General features: G+C 33.0%; 4 protein-coding genes across 7 annotated transcripts in view; 2 read left to right on the top strand and 2 right to left on the bottom strand.

The window, feature by feature from the left end:
• The window catches only part of LOC127244343 (receptor-like protein 52), a 57,587-nt gene extending 46,869 nt beyond the window's left edge, over positions 1–10,718 (top strand). For both annotated transcript variants that reach the window (XM_051264828.1, XM_051264829.1), the window contains 5 exons: positions 4,871–4,942; positions 5,964–6,254; positions 8,607–8,897; positions 9,230–10,419; positions 10,529–10,718. In XM_051264828.1, the coding sequence (XP_051120785.1) occupies positions 4,871–4,942; positions 5,964–6,254; positions 8,607–8,897; positions 9,230–10,419 (1,844 nt within the window). In that variant the 3' untranslated portion in view covers positions 10,529–10,718. The remainder of the gene's footprint in view (positions 1–4,870; positions 4,943–5,963; positions 6,255–8,606; positions 8,898–9,229; positions 10,420–10,528) is intronic.
• Positions 10,719–10,844: 126 nt separating this feature from the next.
• On the bottom strand, positions 10,845–13,940 carry LOC127244344 (glutathione gamma-glutamylcysteinyltransferase 2-like). 3 transcript variants are annotated; one of them, XM_051264831.1, is made up of 9 exons: positions 13,781–13,940; positions 13,240–13,396; positions 12,910–13,148; positions 12,347–12,513; positions 12,152–12,203; positions 11,769–11,972; positions 11,424–11,696; positions 11,274–11,343; positions 10,845–11,164 (listed from the first exon to the last, which is right to left on the bottom strand). In XM_051264831.1, exons 1-9 carry the CDS (start codon positions 13,853–13,855, stop codon positions 10,845–10,847), a joined length of 1,557 nt encoding a protein of 518 aa, XP_051120788.1. In that variant the 5' UTR covers positions 13,856–13,940. The 3 variants fall into 3 exon arrangements, with proteins under 3 accessions (XP_051120788.1, XP_051120790.1, XP_051120789.1); XM_051264833.1 differs by having other exon boundaries at positions 12,347–12,433; positions 12,983–13,148; XM_051264832.1 differs by having other exon boundaries at positions 12,347–12,510; positions 13,781–13,939.
• A 656-nt stretch (positions 13,941–14,596) lies between these two features.
• Positions 14,597–15,462, bottom strand: LOC127244411 (CRIB domain-containing protein RIC7-like). The gene is made up of 4 exons (XM_051264942.1): positions 15,408–15,462; positions 15,228–15,328; positions 15,038–15,119; positions 14,597–14,946 (listed from the first exon to the last, which is right to left on the bottom strand). The coding sequence occupies exons 1-4, from the start codon at positions 15,460–15,462 to the stop codon at positions 14,597–14,599; spliced, it is 588 nt and encodes a 195-aa protein (XP_051120899.1).
• Positions 15,463–17,692: 2,230 nt separating this feature from the next.
• On the top strand, positions 17,693–19,522 carry LOC127244171 (60S ribosomal protein L14-1-like). Its single transcript, XM_051264575.1, has 5 exons — positions 17,693–17,778; positions 17,881–17,982; positions 18,842–18,971; positions 19,049–19,161; positions 19,340–19,522. Exons 1-5 carry the CDS (start codon positions 17,776–17,778, stop codon positions 19,400–19,402), a joined length of 411 nt encoding a protein of 136 aa, XP_051120532.1. The 5' UTR covers positions 17,693–17,775; the 3' UTR covers positions 19,403–19,522.
• The last annotated feature ends 103 nt before the right edge of the window (positions 19,523–19,625 follow it).

Genomic DNA, 19,625 nt, shown 5'->3' with positions numbered 1-19,625 from the left:
AAGAGTGGTACTTAACTAGATTTCCATTTTATTGTTACCGTTTTTATTTTTATTGATTGATTTATTTATTTTGTTATAATGTATATTAAAAAAGTGGGTTAAATCATAAGCAAGATACATTTTTTATTAATGATTTATTGTTTTCAATTTTTTATACAAAAGAATATTTATATGCTATCAATTTTGTCATGTGTATTTTTTATTTTTTTAATGTCATAACTAAGACCATAGAAATATATATATATATATATAAAACTATGGCTTGTTTCTCTTCAAGGTACAATACCCGAAAAAATTGGAAGTTTAAGGACCCGTTTGGATTGGCTTTTGGCATGAACTTATGGCTTCTACTTCTAAAAAAAGCAGTTTGCACATGTTTGCATTGGCTTCTGTCTAAAAGCAGAAGCAGCTTTTGAAGCTGAAAAGTGTTTTTTTTCAGAAGCACATTAGGGGTAGCTTCTGAAATAAGTAGAAGCACTTTTTATTTAAAATTATTGTTTTATCCTTTATAATAATAATAAATACAATACGATAATATAATATAATATAAAAATAAATAACTTATATATTATATTCTAATAAAAATTAAAAAATATAATTAATTTATTATTGTTAATTTATGTATTATATTTGGATTAAAATTTAAAATCTAAATAGAAGTATATAAACTTTTTAATTATACTTAAATTACTAAATATAATTTATAAAATTTTAAAATAAATTATAAAATACAAATTATTTAATGTTATATTGTAATTTTATGTTTAATCGATATATTATCCTTAAATTAAAATTTCAAAATATAAATAATCAAAATTTAAAAGTACAATTTTTATACTTTAATTTAAAATCTTTAAATATAATTTATAAAATTTAAATTAAATTATAAATGTGTTATAGAAAAATACTACTCCCTCCGTCCACTTACAATGTTTACATATTTCTATTTTGGGACGTCCAATTACAAACTTAACATTTCATTAAATACCCTATTTTTTTTCACAAATACTCTTACTTTACATCGCATCATTATTTTTACACAAAAAAGTAAGGGCAAAAATGTCATTACACTACTTTTAACTACTCACTGTAATTAAAATACTATTATTTCTTAAACACCGCGCCAAAAGTAAATGTAAATATTGTAAGTGGACGGAGGAATTATTATATTAACCGCATGTCCTTTTAAGTAATTTTAACAGTTTAAAAATACTTTCAACTATATAACGTCAAAACAGTATTTTACGAAAAGCTGCTTTTATAATGATTTATCCAAACACAAAATCGAACTGCTTCTGCTTTTGGCTTCTGCTTCTGCTTCTGCTTTTGGCTTCTGCTTATTTTTTAAGTCAATCCAAACGGGCCCTAAAAATGCTTCAATGCTTGAATCTTCGAGACAACAAGTTAACAGGTATGATATGAATTTGCATATCTATATTTTGGAAATGATTTTGCCTTATTAATTATTATTATTTATTGAGATATGAAGCCTGATTATATCCTAAAATTTAGGGATATAATTTAGATATTATAATCTAAATTTTAGAGGTAGGATTTGGATATTATTGGCATAGACTTAAGCTATAAATATTCATGTATTCTCACTTTAACATGTGTCTGCGTACTTTATAGTAAAATTCCTGGCTTGGCAGCGCCCTCAGACGTAGATCATTGTGATCGAACTGGGTTAACAAATTCTTGTGTTCTTTTGTCTTTGTTGTCTCATGTTGATTTCCTGGAATTTCTGTAACAAGTGGTATCAGAGCCTGGTTTGTTGGTAAGGTAGACTGGGAGGCATCAGATATTGATTGTGGCTGTGGGAATCCCTTATGACCTGCGGAGGTGCCTTGTGTCGAAAGTCTTTTGGCAGTGTTAGGTCGGTCCCGACTGGTAGGTCAAGCAGCGGGTCCCTTTGTGATAGGCGGTGCAAGGTAGGAAGGGAAGGATAAGAGTTTCGGCAAACGCAGCGGAGAAGATATAAGAGATGTGCTCTCATATCAAGTGAACCTTTGGTTTGTTTGTGGGAGTCAAAATGAGTGATCGTCGTGCCGTCAAGGTATTCGGTGGGATAAACTTTGGTTTCTAGAAGATGCAGATAGAAGATTACCTATATGGTAAAGATCTAGATGCGGTGTTGAAGGAGAAACCCGAACGGATGAAGCCGAGTACAAGAAGATTGACATGAAAACGATGAGTGCGGTTCGACTAACCCTTTGGGAGAATGTCTCGACTGAATTTAGATCTGAGGCAAAGGGAAAGGGTGAAGATAAAAAATGGTCAAAGTTGAAGCCGAAGAACAAGGACAGAGAAGATGCAAGTCAAGTGGTATCTTGGAACTGCAAAGGGCACTTGAAACGTGAGTGCGGGGCGCCGGAGAAGGATCATGGTTTGGCAAACACAGCGGAGGAGATATCTGATGTGCTGATTCTGAGCGTCAGCAGTCCAATGGAGTCATGGATCTTGGTCTCAGGAGCGTCATTCCACTCATGCAGTGATTCGGGAATCATGAAATCCTATACCACAAGTAATTTTGGAGTTGTCTATTTTGCATATAATGAGACACTGAAATTTTAGGTAAAGGAATGATTCGAATCTAAACACCGAATGGTGGGGAGTGGAGATTGAATGGCGTGAGCCATGTTTTGGGTCTGAAACGGAATCTGATTTCCGTTGAACAATTGGATGAGGCAGGTTACTCGATAGTTTTTTTTAAACTAAGTCGTGGAAGGTAACCTAAGGATCCATTGTGGTGGCCCAAGGGAGAAGTGATGGAACTCTCTACATGACGAAAACCATTCAAGACGGAATCAGTTCATGTCTTTGGGAAGATTGTCAAGTCTCAAGTCCGTCGATATTGGAGTATGCGAGGACTGTATCTTTGGGAAGCAACGAAATGTGGCGTTCTCAAAGGGTAGGAGAGACCTGGAAAAGGAAAAGTTGGAGTTGGTTCATACGGACCTGCGGGAACCAACTTTTGTATCGACCCTTGTAGGCTCACAGTACTACCCTGTGGTCATTGACGACGTTACAAGGGAGGTATGGGTATATTTTCTTAAGTGTAATTATGATGCTTTTGATACCTTTAGGATGTGGAAAACACATGTAGTGAGAGTAGTGAGTCAATTTATGAGCAATCCTGAAAGACAATCTAAGGTGGTGACCTTAGATGAATTGAGGTTGTGTTCAACCTCAATGGGCCTCGATGAGTGAAGAAGAAGGCTTGGCGTTGTCATTGCGGATGAAGTAAAATTTTGAAGTGGAAGAAGAAATCATTCTTCAAGTGGGAGATTGTTGGGATATGAAACCTGATTATATCCTAAAATCTAGGGATATAATTTAGATATTATATTCTAAATTTTAGAGATATGATTTAGATATTATTGGCATAGGTTTAGCCTATAAATATCCATGTATTCTCACTTTAACAGGTGCATGCGTACTCTATAGTAAAATTTCTAGCTTGGCAGTGCCCTCAGATGTAGATCATTGTGATCGAACTGGGTTAACAAATTCTTGTGTTCTTTTGTCTTTGTTGTCTCATCTTTATTTCACATGTATATACATGTATATGTATATATAAGAAAAACACATTATTTCACAAAGGATCATTGTCGTGTAAAATCATTAGAATGGTAACTTTCCAAGTGAATAGCAAATTGTTGTATTCAATGTGAGTTATTTTAAATAATTCTTTTGTGTTCTATCATCTATACACAACCATAAATATGCATTACATACATATATCGTTCATTATACAAAAAAATATTTGATGCACTATTATTATATTTACAATAGATATATATGTATCCAGGTGTTGTAACGTCGAACATCTTCAATATTTCCACCATGGAATATATAAGGTTAGACAACAACAGAATATCGGGTACTCTTCCCTACAACATATGCCTCGGACTTCCATCACTCAAGGCTCTTTTCATGAATGGAAATAAAGTACAAGGACAAATTGGATCAAAATTTGCTTCATGTTCCCAACTTTGGATGCTATCTCTTTCACACAACAATCTTTCAGGAATGATCCCAAATGAATTAGGACATTTTAGTCCTCCGGCGCCGGAGACGCATGCGTGGTTCGCCAGAGGTTACGTGTCTGCCAGGTGTCGCTGACACGTGGATTTTATTCTCCGGCGCCGGAGGACTAAATCAACGAAAATTTTTCACTTATAGGACTAGTTTGCGACAAGCTCAACTTACGAGACTAAAATTATTAGAGGTCTAGTTACGGAATTAAAAAAAAAAAAAACAGTTTACCCAAGAGTTATATATGTTTGAAGCAAATGAATCTACCAAAATAATCATTTATGCTTAGCGTAACTTGTTCGGCCGGCTTGGTTTGCAAACTATTGCGCTCAATTTGGGCATTTGCACTAAAAAGTAACAGCCGTGAGTTCTTATATTATATAAAAAGTAAAATAAAAAAAAAAATTTATACTGAGTTTGTTTGTTTGATGTTTAATGTGAAATATTTTTTTAATGTAAAATATAAAAAATTATATTGATAATATAAAAAATATTAACATTTTATATTAAATTATTAATTTTTTTAATTGAGAGAATAGAATAGGCATATTATTTATAATATTCTATGAATGTATGTATATATGTATTTTTTTTATTAATATTTATTGAAAATCGTTTTAGAAAAAATTGGTTGAGGAACAAACCCTATGTTGCTCACACATCAATTAAAACTATAATAATTCCGTGACATTTATAGCTTTTCGTTTACTAATAATTTTGTTTTTATAAATAATTGTTATTCTATGATTATTTATCTTGCTTAACAAATTGTATCTTAAAAATAAATGAATAAATAAATAAATAAATTCCTAATGAGCTGTTTCTCTTCAAGGTATGACACCAGAACAAATTGGAAGTTTAAAAAAGCTTCAATGGTTGAACCTTAAAGGCAACAAATTGACAGGTACGAATATGAATATATATATATTTAAAAAGTTAGCATTTCTGAAGCATTGAATTATATTTGCTGCAAGTCAACACATCCTATATTGGTAATAACATATATTTTGTTACAACACTAACATATATTAGTATATTTAGTTGATTGCTGATTTGATTCAATGGATATTAAAATGGATATTGATGCTGTAGTAAAATACCTTAAAATTTTTTATTTTTATTTTATTTTATTGTAAGATGAAATTCTATCTTAGAGACCTATTTTTCTAATAGAAATCAATTCATATGACTTAGAAAAGGATATGTTAAAAAATATTTATCTTGATTATATTATTTGTAACTTTACATATAAAATAATTTAAAATTTTTTTGTTAAAAAGTTGTTTATATCTTTCAAAGAAGTAAGTTTTAATAAGTGATGTGAAAATGAATATATAAATAAACTGATTTGGTGATCCAACAGTGATCCCTGTAGCAACTGTCTCAAGATCTTCTTCATCTAGGTACACTAAAAGAGGATTTGGGGTTTTTTTTCAAAAGTTCCAAATTTTTGAAAAAAAACCCCAAATTTAATATATATATATATATATTTCTCTCTCCATCACATCACCTAATTTCTAAATTATCTTAGTTAATACTATACACCTACAAACCCATGTCCAAAACAAATATTGCACTTTGTTTGAAACGGAGGGAGTAAAAAAGACTGAAATAGGACTAGAAGAGAACATAGCCTAATTAATTAATTCTGAATTGTACTATAAATATCAAGTATGTGTTTTTCAAATTAATCAACATTACAATTTACATTTTTATGGTCCAGATATAACTCTATAATTATTCTTGTCATTTGTACTTATAGGCATTTTTTTTTTTTTTATGGAAAAAATTTGTTTACGCATAATTTTTTTTTCGATTCTTAATATATATATTTTATCCTCTCACATAAGTCTAACATTCAACATAAAATATTATTTTTTATATTGCTATACCTCTCATTCTTTTGCTTCTATATATATTTGTAGGTCCTATTCCTCTGAGTATTTTCAACATCTCAACATTAAAAGTAGTAAATTTGGATGATAATTTATTATCTGGTACTCTCCCCGACGACATGTGCACTGGAAATGAAGTTCTCAATATGATATATTTGGGAAACAATCATATTTATGGACGACTTCCATCAAATTATTCTTCGTGCCAACAACTTGAGGTATTGTCATTGAATAACAACAATATTACTGGAACCATACCACAAGATATTGGAAGTTTGCAAATACTTCGAGAGTTGTATCTTTATGACAATAAGTTGACAGGTATGAAATTATATCTATTCGAGCAATCTTATATTTTATACCTCGCGCTTTTTTTTCTTTGTTTTTTTTTTCTCTTCCGATCCTTTGAAAGGTGATTATTTATTTATATGTAGGTGCAGAGGTCAGATCAATATAAAAGTAAAAATATATTGTATAGAACAAGAGTGGTACTTAACTAGATTTCCATTTTATTGTTACCGTTTTTATTTTTATTGATTGATTTATTTATTTTGTTATAATGTATATTAAAAAAGTGGGTTAAATCATAAGCAAGATACATTTTTTATTAATGATTTATTGTTTTCAATTTTTTATACAAAAGAATATTTATATGCTATCAATTTTGTCATGTGTATTTTTTATTTTTTTAATGTCATAACTAAGACCATAGAAAAATATATATATATATATATAAAACTATGGCTTGTTTCTCTTCAAGGTACAATACCCGAAAAAATTGGAAGTTTAAGGACCCGTTTGGATTGGCTTTTGGCATGAACTTATGGCTTCTACTTCTAAAAAAAGCAGTTTGCACCTGTTTGCATTGGCTTCTGTCTAAAAGCAGAAGCAGCTTTTGAAGCTGAAAAGTGTTTTTTTTCAGAAGCACATTAGGGGTAGCTTCTGAAATAAGTAGAAGCACTTTTTATTTAAAATTATTGTTTTATCCTTTATAATAATAATAAATACAATACGATAATATAATATAATATAAAAATAAATAACTTATATATTATATTCTAATAAAAATTAAAAAATATAATTAATTTATTATTGTTAATTTATGTATTATATTTGGATTAAAATTTAAAATCTAAATAGAAGTATATAAACTTTTTAATTATACTTAAATTACTAAATATAATTTATAAAATTTTAAAATAAATTATAAAATACAAATTATTTAATGTTATATTGTAATTTTATGTTTAATCGATATATTATCCTTAAATTAAAATTTTAAAACATAAATAATCAAAATTTAAAAGTACAATTTTTATACTTTAATTTAAAATATTTAAATATAATTTATAAAATTTAAATTAAATTATAAAAGTGTTATAGAAAAATACTACTCCCTCCGTCCACTTACAATGTTTACATATTTCTATTTTGGGACGTCCAATTACAAAGTTAACATTTCATTAAATACCCTATTTTTTTCACAAATACTCTTACTTTACATCGCATCATTATTTTTACACAAAAAAGTAAGGGCAAAAATGTCATTACACTACTTTTAACTACTCACTGTAATTAAAATACTATTATTTCTTAAACACCGCGCCAAAAGTAAATGTAAATATTGTAAGTGGACGGAGGAATTATTATATTAACCGCATGTCCTTTTAAGTAATTTTAACAGTTTAAAAATACTTTCAACTATATAACGTCAAAACAGTATTTTACGAAAAGAGCTTTTATTTTATTTTATTGTAAGATGAAATTCTATCTTAGAGACCTATTTTTCTAATAGAAATCAATTCATATGACTTAGAAAAGGATATGTTAAAAAATATTTATCTTGATTATATTATTTGTAACTTTACATATAAAATAATTTAAAATTTTTTTGTTAAAAAGTTGTTTATATCTTTCAAAGAAGTAAGTTTTAATAAGTGATGTGAAAATGAATATATAAATAAACTGATTTGGTGATCCAACAGTGATCCCTGTAGCAACTGTCTCAAGATCTTCTTCATCTAGGTACACTAAAAGAGGATTTGGGGTTTTTTTTTCAAAAGTTCCAACACCACATCGACTAAATCTAGTGTTAAACTTGTTCAAAAACTTGTCCACTAATTAATATAAAGTTTATATTATGTTTAATTTGAACAAATTTAGCTAATTAATTCATATTTATTTTATCATATATACATACACAACCATAAACATACATATTATATGTACAAATATTTGATTTGTTAATATATGTATAAATATATACACAGGAGAGATACCATCGAGCATTTTTAACATCTACACATTGAAAAATATATTGCTCAACAATAATAAATTATCGGGTATTCTTCCTGATAATATATGTTGGGGACTTCAGCCACTCCGTCAGTTTGTCATTCATGACAATGAAATACAAGGACACATTGGATCAAAATTTGCTTCATGTTCCGATAAAAAAAAAATAAAATTTTGCTTCATGTTCCGATCTTTTTGTCCTATCTATGTCAGCCAACAACTTTACTTGATTCATCCCAGATGAAATTGGTAGTTTGCAAAAGTTTCAAAAGTTGTATCTTAATGAAAACAAATTAACTGGTAAATAATTTTTTACATGTTTATAAAAATTTATAATTAATATATGATTTTGATATATACTTTTCTAAATATTAATAGGTTCTATACCATCCAACATTTTCAACATCTCGACCATAGAATTAATAAACCTCAGCGACAATCAATTATCGGGTACTCTTCCCGATAATTTGTGCTTTGGAGTTCCGAATATCAAGTCGTTGTTCATATACAATAATCAGCTGTCGGGAAAACTGCCATCAAATTTTACTTCATGTGAGCAACTTCGATTTCTCGCATTGTCGGGGAACCGTTTTGTTGGAATCATACCACGAGGAATAGTGAACTTGGATAGGCTTGAATGGTTGGAGCTCAGCCGCAATAACATTACAGGTATGATTTTTCATGCTCTTGATTTTTACAAATGTTAACTTAAAATTTTGAAACATATATTTATTGACTATTACGTATATTATATGCTACATTATAATGATTAATAGTTTTCAAAATATAATTATCACTATGTATTTATATATTCCTTCAAGATATAATGTTATATTAACTCAACAAGGATCATATATATTTGTTTCTTATATAGAATTAAGTAGCTCATTATTTAATTGTTTGTATTTAATTATATCATGAATAAGAATAAAAAGATATTTTGATATGTATTTAATTTTGTTTGGCCTACAAGAGATTTGATATCCATGGATTATTTGCAGGTAGAATACCTTCTACTATTTCGAATATGTCAACACTGAGTTATATGAACTTTGAGTACAACATGTTGAACGGAGAGATTCCACAAACCTTATGCAGTATGGGTGCACTCAAATCTCTTGTTCTATCGAAAAATAGCTTGGAAGGTACACTACCCGAATGTTTAGGAAACTTGAGCAAACATATGGTTGTGTTGTTCTTATCTACGAATCACTTCCACGGCGCTATTCCAACTACACTTTTTACCAATGGTTGTTCACTAAAGTATCTAAGTTTGAGTAACAACCAATTATTCGGAAGCTTGCCTCTATCCTTGGCTAATTGCGCGCAATTAGAGGCTTTCGATGTTGGAAATAACAACATACACGACTTCTTTCCTATTTGGATGGAAGATTTTCCCAAACTTCGAGTTCTTAGCTTAGCTTCAAATAGATTTCATGGAACCATACCCGAGTCGAAGAAGGAGATTTCATTCCCCATGTTGAAAATATTTGATATTTCCAACAATGATTTCACGGGCTACTTATCAACATCTTATTTGAAGCATTGTGGGGACTTATTGGATGCTAAGGAACAACAATCAATCTATTTTAGCCTCTTCTTTTCTGAAGACACAGCGTTCGTGTATTGGTGGTTTCAAACTTCTATCATTCTAAAAGGTGTGGCGACAAACTATGCGCGCATACAATTAGACTTTACTATGATTGATTTGTCGAACAATAAGTTCTATGGAAGTATTCCCTATTCCTTTGGAGATCTTGCAGCTCTCCGGAACCTTAACTTGTCTCACAACAATCTCAGTGGCCGTATCCCTTCAAGTTTGAGCTCTCTAAGTGTGCTAGAGGCATTGGACTTATCATCGAACCACTTAACAGGGGAAATTCCAATGCAGTTGACGAATCTATCCTTTCTGGCGAAGTTCAATGTTTCGTACAACAATCTTTCTGGAGAGATACCTCAATCTGGAGGTCAATTTGTGACATTTGAAAGTAGTTCGTTTGTTGGGAACACTGAGCTATGTGGACATCCATTGACGAAGAAATGCCAACGTCAAGAACCACCGGCGAAATCTGTTGAAGGTGATGATGGTAAGAACGAAGGGATATTCGATGGGATGACATGGCAAGGTGTTCTCATGGGATATGGCTTCGGACTATTAATTGGAGTCGCCCTTGGATTCGTATATCTCTAGGTAAATACTACAATGCTTGCTTTGGATTCATTACATATTTAGTTGATAGTAATAGCTTGTCGATTACATATTTAATTTGATTGTCTATTTAACATGTAACAACATCGAGGCTCAAGAGCCAGAACATCTCGTGAAATTAGTTGGTTGCATACTTGTTCGAAGGCTGCGTTGACGAGGTAATTTTATGGCCTATCCATTTCTGATACATCCTACAAGACTTCTGTTAACTTATATTTTCGATCTTATGTACTGTTCATCATAATTTCTCGAATGGTTTTATGTCCATTGCAATGGAAACTTGTAATGTGTGTAAGGATTTAGATTGAATAGTTCTTGGTCAACTAAGCAGTTCACAAAAGAATTCTACCTTTTTGTAAATAAATCATATACAGACAAATACAAAATTTGTTCTATGTTTAAGTCACTTATAGACCACAGGGGCATCTAGCCCACAGACTATGCCTCGTCTGCAATACACTTTTTGGACAGACTATCCTCATATGCCTAATTCCTCCATCCCATGATGTCCCGGAATGGTATTTGCCGTTGTTTCGACTGATTCCGAGAGAGATGCCTCCGTGGCCAGGCGACAAAGGTGTTTTGAACAAACAAGAAGTCATCAGGTGAGAGCTTTTCTGATACGAAGTGTGGCTCGAATATACATTAGACCTTCCGAGGGAAATTGCCTCGTCGAGCAAAGAGCCCGGGCTCGGATAAGGATAACTACAGCTGCTCGACTGGAGAACTTCGAAAACCAACAGTTTGTATCAGTTCAGTGAAGATGCAATAAGACTCACTTACGAAACAAAGTAAAATACATGGATTTTGATCGCATTACTCTACCAATGGCTCACCTAGATTTTCTTCTAGCTTGTTATCTCTGCATTGTTTCACCATAAGCAGTTGACAACGTAAATTGAAAACCTGCCGGATCCGAAAGTCAACATATAACCAAATATTTAAAAACAAAATCGATTTAGGGTTCAGAGTTTCAAGGTTTTTACCTCTTCTTGAAGTAAGGAAGGAAGATTTTCCACGGAAACTAAGCAAGATATCTCGTCCAATACCCTTTGGTCGATGATACCAGACCATGTCTTCGGGGGCAATGCAAGTAGAAGCACTGTCAAGACATCAGTGCAGAAGCTTGCAGCAACATTAGGCGAATGATAACACTTATCTGTAGATTGTTTGATTTTAAACATATTTTTATCGGGAGACAAAATCGAGTCAATGTGCTTGTAAAGGTTGGTTTCTTCCAGTTGTTTCAACACCTCCTCCTGAAAAATTAAGCTGTGAATAAAGTGTAGCGGAAATTTTTGATGAGCAGTATGTTGAAACTATTGCTTTACCTTGATAATAAGCCTTCCTTTATCTGTCTCTTTGCTATGAATCTCTGCCACCCATTTTACGAAGTCCACAAAATCTGATGGCAGAGATGTAAGAACAGTGGACAACAGGTCATTGACATCCTTCAAAGTTTTTGAAGTTAATAACACTGGCATGTCGTCCATCAAATATTTCGCTGTAACAGTCCAACTCTTGTGATTGCAGCTCTGCAAATAAGTATTTTCACTTTGTTTATACTACATATTGATTAATAATCTAAAACAATATATATTCCAAGTAATTTCTAATACGAGTAACTAAGTGATGTTTTAAATCTAAAAGGTAATGAAAAATACTACAAAATATCTTATTCTCAGAACAACTCAGCTCTTCAATGGTATCATACCAGGGAATGGAGCAGACCCACAGATCTCTGATGACTCGACACAAGCATGAACCTGCATGGCATACAGACTCGTGCAGTTAGATAATATAGATGGATAACAAGGATGAAAGCGAATACAACGTATTTGTTCTTTGCAGCAGAAATAAGGGATTAACAGAGTAAAATGAATAGCAGTGATGAGGAGCACATACGTACCCCCTGTGTTGCCCAGTTGATTCGTCAACAGTATTCATCGCTTCCCAAAGAAGGCTGAGGGGAACCCAATGAGGAGGATATTTGAACCTGGCAACATCAAGAATCAATGCCATATCTCGTTCAGCATGGTATCCACCAATAGGGGAAAAATGACCTGTTCCAGTCTGCTATAATGTAAGGGTAAGGACAATCATGTGAATCGAACTTATCAGAGATCAGAAAGTCTACGAAAAGAAATTTCTTGATGCACAGAATGCACAAAAATGAATTCAGACATAAAGGAAATCAAAGCAATTTAAAATCTGATAAATAAAATAACAGTATGAGCAAATTAAAGTGAATATAGACCTGGTTAAAGGGAAAAATGACCTGTTCCAGTCTGCTATGATTTAAGGTAAGGACAATCATTTGAATCGAACTTATCAGAGATCAGACAATCTACTAAAAGAAAATTCTTGATATGCAGAATGCACAAAATGAATTCAGACCTTACAAGGAAATCAAAGCCACCTAAAATCTGATAAAGAAAACAACAGTATGAGCGAACTAAAGTGAATATCGACCTGGTTAAATACTCCTCTACGATAAGAAGAGATCACATGACAATCATCAGAGGAAGAACACGCCATGACATACTTCCGAAAATCTTGTATGGTGCTCTGGTTTGTCCGGAAAGCTTTCACATTACCTCCGGCACAGTGTGCCAAGCACACAACTTTCCCGAACGAGATACCCTTATCCTTAACCCGTTCCAAAGGCTCGCAGCAATCCAACATATTTTCATCAAACCATCTCCAAGGCCCTGAAATTGCACAAGTCACTGGTACATATATCCAAGCATGTAACACATACATTATTGAACATTACAAAGTAGAAACATGTATTCCATTTACCTTTCCACTTTCTGCCAGGATCAATGGAAAGGGCATTCAAGACCATCGATAGGCTAGCCAAACCGCAATACGCAGGTTCAGATTGTGTCTGGAAATAAGAAATCAACTTGAAAAAGCTTTCCATGGTTCCATTCTGAATGGCCTCTGTAAAAAGCTTCTGCAGTGCAGAACACCACCTACATAGTTAACATCCAACGATCCAAGCAAACACAACTTCCACTAATCTAAATTCGACCTAAGCTTCTCGCATGGCGCCACAATTAAAAGTCAATCCATACAATTTTATTTTATTTCATTTTTTTAAGCAGGTGTCTTTGATCGAATTCCGTTAAATTGGGCGTCATCCTAAGTTCTCTAGCCCTAAAATGGCCATAACCCGCAATTGCAACCTACGAACACTTGTTTAGCTCGCCGTATATCACCACGTCGATTTACACAACCGCAAAACACCACCAAACCCCCAGAATTGGGAAGAAAAGGAAACCCAAAGAAACCAAGGAAATTCATATTTCAGATAGAAGATCACGGCAAAGATCAATACCTTTCCTTCGGAAGAAGAAAAATCAACCGCAGGAGGAGAAGGCAAAATTCGCCTGTACAAGCTCGCCATCGCCATTTGCAGCCTAGGGTTTCCGCCGATTAAGACAGTGTTGTGCTTGTAAGTTTGAATGTAAATAGTGTCTAGATGTTTGATAGGATGTTCTTGAATGAAAATTTTATTTTTATTAAAATATTAAAAATAAAAATAAATATTTGGAGGGAAAGAAAATCTTTGTAAAATATCCACAAGATAACACGGCCGAAATGACCTAATCCCCAAATTGACTTCCCCGTATTGTAAAGCCGCCTTACTCAACTTCAAGGGTAGAATAGTACTTTCACACCACATCATATAGCTTCAAAAAAATGTGTGTATATAGATATATATATATATATGGAAGAAAGAATAAAAACAAAGCCGAATTCAGGCAAATTTCATTAATACAGAATGGCATACATTAGTTATTCACGTATTTTTTTATTTTTATTTTTCCCGTTTCTGAATTCCCGGGCCTCAAAAAACCCTTACACATAAATCTATGGCAACTAATTATCTTCCCAACAACGAAGAAGACGAAGACGACACAGAAGTTAATCATGTACAGGTTTGAACTAGGGGATCATCACCTGATCACTCGACCAAGAATCTGTATACATATACATATATATATATGTGTATGTACGTATAGTTCGCCATTTTTTTATGCAGGCAAAGAAAACCCTCTAGCAACCTAAAAACCTTCCCCCAAAAAAAAAGAAAAAAAGAAAAGACCAAAATACCAAAATGACCGTAAAGGGCAGCCGGATGAGTCTCCGATCACTCAGCATTGTTATCGGCGGCGGGCTTGGGCGGCGCCGGCGGCAATGCAAGGTTGATCTCTGAACCGGAGTCGCCGCCGTTGGAGGTGCTGCTGGCCCTGGACCGGCGGCCGGACCCGTCGGCGTCCTTGGACTTCTTTCTGCGGGCCTTCCGGGGGATGTCGGGGAGGCTCCGGGAGGAGACGGAGGAGCCGTCGTTGGAGTCGCCGGAGGATTGGTGGGAGTGGTGCTTTCTTGCCTGTCGGGATTTACTTGGGTCTTTCGATTTCGATTTTGGGGGATCCGATGATTGGTCAGAGGTTTCTTTGTTGCTGGAAGCTGCCTTCTGGGCCCTCTTCGATTTCGTGTCTGCCGATGATCAAGGTTCGATTTTTTATAATTTTTTAGCAGAGAGAGAATTGGATATAGAGAGAGAGAGAGAGAGAGAAATGGATAGGACCTTCGGACACCCATTGGATGTCGGGCTGTTCCTGTCTAGCGTCGGTTGGGGGAGCTAATGGTGCTGATTTGAATTCTTTCATCTGTTAGAAAAGATCAGACATTCATGAATATGGTTGTCGTTTTTCTTACATTCTTGGGGTGGATCGAAGATGATTTAGAAGTGAATTATGAAATATATATATATGTACCCAGCTTGGGGCTTCTGTGGAAGGGCCACCATCCCATCCAATATGAGCAACGTGCTTCACATCTGTGGGGAACCCAATCTGGATATCGTCGTCTTTCTCATCTGGATAACATTAGAACATCCATTGATGACGTCATCTCTTACAAAAAATGATGAATAATGTATATGTATATGTGCTGACCGAAGATCTGGGAAAAGTATTTGAGGCCTTTGAGAATCTTGGTCTTGGATGCCATCCTCGCAGTGCCTTGCTGTAATAATTAATATCCTTCTTCCTCTTTTTCTTCTATATATATTTATAGGTATGTAGTTAAGCAAGCTTAGAACACAAAATCTAACAATAGAGAAACCCTAATTTTAATTTGCAGCGTCGTTATTAATGAATGAATCCCCAATGAAGAATGCACAGCACCAGCAACACTTTAGAGAGCCAGAGCCTGCCCTGTCTGGAAAGAGAAATGGTGTGTTATGGGTAGACGAGAGAGAAATAGAATCTAGAGAGAGAAAGGGAGGTGAATTCTCTCTGGATTGGGGCTGCAGGCTCTCTTGTGCGTGGGGAGATGCATATATGGTCGGGGAACGATTTGATTTAAGAAGAAGAAGAAGATTGAATCTATGGGATTGGATCGCCGGATGCCGTTGCCACCCAAACCTGATTTATTGATCGCTCAAGCCCCCGAATTCGTCGCCTTCCCCACCCTTTTCTACTGCTGAGCTTTTTTCTGCACCTACAATGGCGGATCGCCCTTGGTTTTTTTTTTTTTTCTTTTTGTTGGCTTTCTTGTAATGTGTATTTTATAGAGGAAAAATATATGGTGAAGATTAACATTGGATCATTTTCAACAAATTAAGTGCCTATAAAGTTAAAAATTCTAATATCCACACAATATATATAGGTAAGTTAGGGTTTGTTTGATTTTTATTTAAATTTTAGTTTAAATAAAATTTTAATACTTCTTTTAGGCTGTGGGTTCTCATAAAAATAAATAAATAAATAATTATATTACTTACTTAAATATAATAAATACATTTTCAATTCATTATGTATTAAACTCATAAATATTTATATTTTTTACTGTAATTCAATATAAAAAAAAATTAGGCACTAAAAATAGCCGTACTATTTTAATAGATCGTAAGAAAGAAGTATAATATTTTATTATAAAAAAATGAAAACCCTAAATACTACCAGAAAATTGCATTTGGCATCGGAAATTTACTTTGGATTTTAAATTACTTTTGAGACCATTTTTAAAGCTTCGGAATAGTGTCCAATAGTAAAATTTGTTATCTTTTCAGTTATTTCAAAATTTTCGAAACTGTAAATTTCATAACCGCATAAGCTTATATAGTTGATTGTTTCGGAATTTCTGAAATAATTTTTAAATATTTAAAAAATTAAATTAAATTTAAAATTGCGTGAGCTTATATATTCTAGGTGTTTTTAATACTAAATGACCCGTTTATTTAGTGATTTTTTAAAAAAATAAAAAAAAAGTAAATATCAGTATTGTATAATAAAAAAATAAATAAAACTTAATATTTTCAATTTCATTACATTTTTACGAAAATGTGGCAAAATAGTGTAATAAATAAAATGATGAAAATAACCTATGGAATACTTAGTTCTCTTTTGTTTAGGGAATTGGATTGGATTTACACTATTTATCCATTTTTTTCTCCAAAAACATCAAATCAAACACCTATTTTTTATTTTTTATATTATACTAAAAATCAATTTTACATTCAAAACATCACATCAACGCCTATTTATATCAAATCATACAACTATTCAAATTCAAAATTTTTACTATTCAAATCCCAATTTAAAATCCAAACCCCCCAAACAAACACACGAGTAGATAAAAGTTTGAAATTTTGAATAATTTTAAAAAATAAAAAAATAAATATCTAATATGATATTTTATAAAAAAAAATAATAAAATAATACTATTTTTTTATTAAAAATTTATTATTGACAAAAAATTCTAAATTTTTTTTAAAATGTCTATAAACCTTCATTTATTTTTTTATGACATGAAAGCCAATCATCTCTATTTTTTAAGTGTGTTTTAGATGAATTCGATTGAACCTAATACCAACTTATGAATTAAGTCCGATAAAATAAATCATGTTAGACAAATTATGTACGAGAGACTAAAAGTATAACAAACATGTCTTTGTTTGGAGTTTCAAATTAATGGTGCTAACCTCTATTTATCATATACTATTTTTTTTTTTTCTTAAATTTCTCACATAAATATAATTTTTTATTTTATTCAGAAAGCAATTTCAATTCAATCTTTTATTATTCTTTAATTTTATATCCCAATTGCACTAATCAATTGATTTTGGTCCAACCAATCAATAAGCCCATTAAAGATTTGTAAGCCCAATTGAAACGGACTAAGGCCCATTAAGAGTAAAAGATCTATGAGAGATTAATCCATATCTGCAAACCCTACCCAGAGCGGCAGAAGTTTGTCACCCTCATCCCTCCTTGGTTCGGCGCCTCCTCTCACAGCACACACGATCACACATCGCAAACAATGGTGAGCTCCGGATGACGATTTTGTTTCAAGATACTACTAATTTTTATCTGTCTCTGTGTTTTATTGTAATATTGATGCTTTCGTGATTTGCTCCATATCCAGCCGTTCAAGAGGTACGTAGAGATCGGAAGAGTGGCTCTTGTCAACTACGGCAAGGACTATGGCAAGCTCGTCGTCATCGTAGACGTTATCGACCATAACAGGGTATGCTTCTGCGATTAATCATTTATAGCGTATTATTGGTACTCTATTGTATGAGAAACCTTTATTGTTTGTTATTTTTTTGTAGCAATTACGCAGTTTGTATGATATTGACTCATTATTCATCTCATCGCTTTTTCGATTTGCGTGACATGGTGCAATTTGCAATTTGGAATTACGCTTGATGTGTTGGTGGTTTGGTTCTGTTTGTCAAAATAGTTTTGGAATCATAAGTGGATAGATCGAATTTTTCCCTGAAAGTAGGCAGCCTGTCAATAATTGGATCACCATATACCTCATTAGAAATTTATTTGGTATATATAATTGCTGCTCGTTACGTCTAGCTGAATTCAAATTATTGTTTAAGCCGGAATAAAGAGATTTCTGTACAAATGTTTCTGACATCAAATACAACTGGGAAGGTATTTGGAATATATATATATATATATATATAGTTTCATTGGGAATTCACTTTTTTATATTTAAAGAATTCGATTTTGAAACTAAGCTGTTGGAAGCACAGCAAGGGTGACTCCTGTTTTTAGTTGGAGATGAGTTTGTTTTAGTTGATAGAAGCAGCGTTTGAACTGCTAGGTTTCTAAATGCTTTGCTCTATCTTTTAGCAGAAACATGAAAGTGTTTTTCTTTTGGAATTTGAAGTTAACGCTTTTCTTCTTTAAAGATTATGTTAAGTCCATACAAGTTATGTTGTGTGATGAGCTGTTGTCGTCGCTGAAAATAAAAATTGTATAATTCTGATTCCGTGATGCAACTATTTTATGATGATTCGCAATTTGGTGGTTTTCTGTGTTGTTTGGATGGAAATTGAAGGTTTGGTGTAACTGTCCGTTTTCCTTGATAGGCTCTTGTTGATGCCCCGGATATGGTACGGAGCCAGATGAACTTCAAGAGGCTGTCTCTCACCGACATCAAGATAGACATCAAGCGGGTTCCAAAGAAGAAGGCTCTAGTAGCAGCAATGGAAGCTGCTGGTGAGTGCTTAGACTTGGAAATCTTGTTATCTTGACAGCATTGACAAACATACTGATAACTTCAATTTAATTACCAGATGTCAAGGGAAAATGGGAGAGCAGCTCGTGGGGAAGGAAGTTGATTGTCCAGAAACGACGGGCTGCTCTGAACGACTTTGACCGATTTAAGCTCATGCTGGCGAAGATCAAGGTATGCCCAATCGTACATATATACTGGGTCGCCTCAATTTAGTCTTAAACGGCAGATCATTGTCATTACATTGTTGTTATAACTATTCTTGCGGTAGCTAGTAGGTCTAAAATTAACTAAATATTTTCCAACCAGACAGCAAACTTATCAGTATTTTGTATTTTTTTCAACAATGCAGAGAGCAGGCCTTGTTCGACAGGAACTATCTAAGCTGAAGAAGGAGACTCTTCTGCATGAGTAGTTACTTATTTTCAATCTATTCGGATTTTGATGCGGGACGTGCAATTTTAACATTGTATCTTATAAACTATTTTCTGGAATTCATCATCTTTGAAATACTTGAAAGTTTTGCAAATTTTCACTACTCGTATCATCAGTTTTGTTAAACTATTCATATTTTCATTCCTGCAATGTATAGGATTTGCTGAATGTCTCAACTTGTTAAGTTGAACAGCAAGTCACTA

This window comes from Andrographis paniculata, unplaced genomic scaffold, assembly GCF_009805555.1.
Source record: "Andrographis paniculata isolate CXL003 unplaced genomic scaffold, ASM980555v1 Contig9END, whole genome shotgun sequence".
Classification (NCBI taxonomy): Eukaryota; Viridiplantae; Streptophyta; class Magnoliopsida; order Lamiales; family Acanthaceae; genus Andrographis; species Andrographis paniculata.
This window is presented reverse-complemented; position numbering and strand designations above follow the sequence as displayed.

Excerpts from the sequence above, each read along its gene's own strand:
- LOC127244344 (XM_051264831.1), bottom strand. The coding sequence starts at position 13,855 with ATGGCGATGGCGAGCTTGTACAGGCGAATTTTGCCTTCTCCTCCTGCG. Across the intron at positions 13,149-13,239 it reads TCCTGGCAGAAAGTGGAAAG|GGCCTTGGAGATGGTTTGAT; the intron begins GTAAATGGAATA and ends GTGCAATTTCAG. Across the intron at positions 11,697-11,768 it reads AAGGAAGGCTTATTATCAAG|GAGGAGGTGTTGAAACAACT; the intron begins GTAAAGCAATAG and ends TTAATTTTTCAG.
- LOC127244411 (XM_051264942.1), bottom strand. The coding sequence starts at position 15,462 with ATGGCATCCAAGACCAAGATTCTCAAAGGCCTCAAATACTTTTCCCAG. Across the intron at positions 15,329-15,407 it reads ATACTTTTCCCAGATCTTCG|ATGAGAAAGACGACGATATC; the intron begins GTCAGCACATAT and ends AATGTTATCCAG. Across the intron at positions 14,947-15,037 it reads CATCCAATGGGTGTCCGAAG|ACACGAAATCGAAGAGGGCC; the intron begins GTCCTATCCATT and ends GATCATCGGCAG.
- LOC127244171 (XM_051264575.1), top strand. Across the intron at positions 17,983-18,841 it reads ACGTTATCGACCATAACAGG|GCTCTTGTTGATGCCCCGGA; the intron begins GTATGCTTCTGC and ends TTTCCTTGATAG. Across the intron at positions 19,162-19,339 it reads TCATGCTGGCGAAGATCAAG|AGAGCAGGCCTTGTTCGACA; the intron begins GTATGCCCAATC and ends TCAACAATGCAG.